The sequence below is a fragment of the Mytilus edulis genome, chromosome 3 (assembly GCF_963676685.1).
Source record: "Mytilus edulis chromosome 3, xbMytEdul2.2, whole genome shotgun sequence".
NCBI lineage: Eukaryota > Metazoa > Mollusca > Bivalvia > Mytilida > Mytilidae > Mytilus > Mytilus edulis.
In genome coordinates this window covers 99,312,584-99,316,795 of record NC_092346.1, presented here as the reverse complement: position 1 = coordinate 99,316,795, position 4,212 = coordinate 99,312,584, and the positions used below count along the sequence as shown (strand labels likewise).

The 4,212-nt window shown below is 34.4% G+C and overlaps 1 protein-coding gene across 1 annotated transcript; it reads left to right on the top strand.

Moving 5' to 3' along the window:
- The first annotated feature begins 220 nt into the window (after positions 1-220).
- On the top strand, positions 221-3,620 carry LOC139515004 (uncharacterized). The gene is made up of 2 exons (XM_071304563.1): positions 221-627; positions 3,274-3,620. Exons 1-2 carry the CDS (start codon positions 232-234, stop codon positions 3,463-3,465), a joined length of 588 nt encoding a protein of 195 aa, XP_071160664.1. The 5' UTR covers positions 221-231; the 3' UTR covers positions 3,466-3,620.
- The last annotated feature ends 592 nt before the right edge of the window (positions 3,621-4,212 follow it).

The window sequence follows — 4,212 nt, the reverse complement described above, 5'->3', positions numbered from 1 at the left end:
GTTTTATCCATTGCTCTTGGCCGATATCCATGCTCATAGACCAGTAGTCTTAAAGGGTATAAATAGAATTTTGGAATCATGTTTTTTTTATGAACAATAATAGAATTTTGGAATCATGTTTTTTTTATGAACAATGATAATGTAATGAAACTATGGATGTTAAGGTGTTAGTGTGTCTGGTCGCTTTAGAGAACAGATGGTTTGTCATGACTTATTTGTATGTTACAGCTAATGGAATCACAGAAATTAGACAGAGGATGCTTTGTGTGTGGTAAAGGGGAAGCTAAGAGATGTTCAACTTGTAAACAAGTTTTGTATTGTTCTAAAAAATGTCAAAAGGCTGACTGGAAAACTCATAAAAAGATGTGTGGTGAAACTGATCAAAACGCTAACTACAATGAAAAACATGTACAACGGCCATTGGTAGAAGCAGATAATCTTCCTAAGATACCACTCACAAGTACATTGTACGAATCGGCCAAAACTAAGACCAAGAACCTGTTTCCAGGAAAGGATGTTATCTGTTCATTGGATACTCTCTCTCCAGCTCCTAGATTTGATGCTGTTTTTCTGGCTTACATTGAAGGATATCATCCTTATGTATTTCGCCATGCAATATTTATTTTGGTATTTATTTTATCTTTATATAAAAAAAGTAAAAGAAGTGGTATATGATTGCCAACAAAACGACTTCCCCAAAGAGATCAGTTGACATAGAAGTTAGCAATTATAGGTCAAATATAAAATATGACACAAAGCAACAAAGACAACTAGTAAATTACAGGCTCCTGACTTCGGATGGACATATACAGAATGCGACCGGGTTTTCAGACAACCAACCCCCTCTTCCTTGGGCATTTAAGAACAAAACAACATACTGACAAACTAGAAACTTGTAAATAATGCGTGACCTCTATAAGCATAGTTGTTAACATAAAAGTTCAGTGTATATTCATTTACACTGTTGTAGTTTTAAGTGAGTAACTGAATTTGTTAAGTGGAAGCACTTTTTCATTGGATCAAATGTTATTTTCTATTATGTATGAGTTTGTTTTCGCCATGTTCATTCATTCCGTATGTGTTATCTTCAACTTAAATTACAAATTCATATTTAAAACATGAATTTTATATTTTTTTCACTTTTCTATCCGAGTTTCTTTACTTTATATTATTCTACGATATTATTTCATGAATCTTAGTTCCGTTCATAAGAAAAATAACAACACAAAAAGCACACTTATAACGTTTAGAATTTATTGTTTGTCATTTTTTATGCCCCACCTACGATAGTAGAGGGGCATTATGTTTTCTGGTCTGTGCCTCCGTTCGTCCGTGCGTCCGTCCGTTCGCTTCAGGTTAAAGTTTTTGGTCAAGGTAGTTTTTGAAGAAGTTGAAGTCCAATCAACTTGAAACTTAGTACACATGTTCCCCATGATATGATCTTTCTAATTTTAATGCCAAATAATTTTGACCCCAATTTCATGGTCCACTGAACATAGAAACTGATAGTGCGAAGTTCAGGTTAACGTTTTTGGTCAAGGTAGTTTTTGATGAAGTTAAAGTTACATCAACTTGAAACTTAGTACACATGTTCCCTATGATATGATCTTTCTAATCATAATTCCAAATTATAATTTTGACCCCAATTTCACGGTCCACTGAACATAGAAAATGATAGTGCGAGTGGGGCATCCGTGTACTATGGACACATTCTTGTTTTTATAAGAGTCAAATCTTGATCCGGCTCTCTGATCTGTGTCTTTTGACGTGATGATACTCAAGTCTATTTAACCGTGTTTGTTTTCAAAACTTCTTTACTGATGTAACGACCTACCAAAAAAATTGGTATGACTAATGAGACTTTGTTATAGTATATATGGCGACAACAAATAGGACAGTGCATACCTTAATTGAAAAGGACACAGATTTAAGAAAAAAACCCATAGATTTGTGACGTCTATAGTCCGCCAAAAGTTGAGCACCACTGAAATATAACTGGCAATTTTTATCAAAGGTCAGCTTCAACTTTACAAATATACTGTTTCGATACCTTTAAATCATCTTCCTATTGTTTCGCGTACTGGTGGCATTTGACCTCCATTAAGTCATTTTGTAATATGGCGTAACTTATCTGTGACAGAACGTTGGCAAACAATTGGCATGTCAAATGCCGATAGGAGCTCTAGGAACATATAGGTAACCATTTCAATGTTTATCAATGCGTTATTGGCAGACTTTTAAACAGACTTTTAAACAGACGTTGAAACAGGAACTATAAATGATAGACCAAGGTCCGGTAGATCCCGTTTAACTACCCTTCGTGATAACAGACTGCGTATTGATCATGCTCAATCCAACCTATTTTCTCCTGCCTACAGCTTAGACACCGCTGCCCTACAGGTGGTCTTGTTAGTGTTCGAACATTGGTCTATCGACTTCATAGAGGCAATATAAGAACACATCGTGTTGTCAGGAGACCTGCCCTAACAACCAGGCACCGTATAATCAGGTTTAAATGGGCTAATGACCATCGACACTTGAACATAAGAAGCTGGCAAAAAAAAAGCATTGCTCAGATGAGATTCGGTTTCTGTAGACGGCAGAATATGAGTTAAGCGGAAAAAATTGACTATGATCAAAATAAAATTTTCTAAACGACTCCATTCGGTGCTGGTGGCTTGTACAGAGTATGAGACGCCGTGTTATGGAACTCTACTAGAATAGGTGGTTACACATCCAATTGTCTCAAATTTTGACATTAAAGTTGCCGAATATTCCAAAGATTGTTTGTAGAGAATTTTAATGATATTGGATGATTAATTCTGGTAAAAACTTTTTTTCCGTTTCTGATTTGTGTAATTTGCACTTTTCTATGAACACAAAATGTAAATGCATAAGAAACTTCATAAGTTACCTAAATTAAGTTATGGTTTGTTTATAGTACATGTTAGCCAAATCGCTGCTTTAATGTTTTCTCTTTTTCGAGGAATACCTGATATTAATTTTAAGGAAATCGAAAAAAATAGGTGGCGTTTAACTTTGCGGGGGACTGTGTAGACTAGGACAAATATATGATGAAAGGACACATATTTATTGCCGGACATACAATTGACGCTTACACATATACAGATGAAAGGCTTACAAATATAGTAATGAGGTTTGATTGATCTTCTTAATACTTTTAGCTGTCAATTGATATTTAACTTTTCAGTGTAATTCTTCAATACTTTCATAATACAGATGACATGTTTAAAACATTACTCATTATTGTAGGATATAAATAGTAAGGAATCGTTTTTGACCTTCTACCTCGACTACGACAAACCAGAACCTTACTTCACATGGGAAGATGTCAGACCAGGAAAGTTCGTTGTTATACAACTACCACATCTTCATTACTTTATGGACGGTCAAGTCGGATTCAGGATAGAGGAACCGTACGAAGTCAGGTTTCTCGATGGTTGAGCATTCCAATATAAATAAAACATTTAATTTAGATAGAAATCCTATATCGAGCATTCATCTAAGCATTTATGTTAGACACCATCTTGGACATTCTTATTTACTAATTTGTCCTAATCAAATATTTAAAAATATAAATAAAAAAGAAACAAAAGGTATCTTATATCATTTTAGACCAATTATAAAATCCTGTTTTTAACTTTACTCTGTTGTCAATATTTTTGTCGCCGAGGCTTAACTAGTGGAACAGTGCGAAAGGACTGATTTTTATCAGCTGGTATCTACTTTTGATTGCATTTCTTTCCAATTATACCTTCCTCTAATAACATGCCCTTCTTATTGTTTCTACTTTCGATTTCCCCTTTCTCCAATAATATCTTCCTCTAATAAAATGCCCCTCTAATTGTATCTACTTTCGATTTCCTCTTTCTCCAATAACATCTTCCTCCGATAATATGTCCTCTGTTTAAAGTCTACTTTCTATGTTATCTTCCTCTCATAATATGTCCTCTGTTTATAGTCTACTTTCTATGTTATCTTCCTCTCATAATATGTCCTCTGTTTATAGTCTACTTTCTATGTTATCTTCCTCTCATAATATGTCCTCTGTTTAAAGTCTACTTTCTATGTTATCTTCCTCCGATAATATGTCCTCTGTTTATAGTCTACTTTCTATGTTATCTTCCTCTCATAATATGTCCTCTGTTTATAGTCTACTTTCTATGTTATCTTCCTCTCATAACATGTCCC

Bases quoted from the DNA above. Each gene is read 5' to 3' on its own strand.
- LOC139515004 (XM_071304563.1), top strand. From the start codon at position 232: ATGGAATCACAGAAATTAGACAGAGGATGCTTTGTGTGTGGTAAAGGG. The intron at 628-3,273 runs GTATTTATTTTA...TCATTATTGTAG, and splicing joins GCCATGCAATATTTATTTTG to GATATAAATAGTAAGGAATC.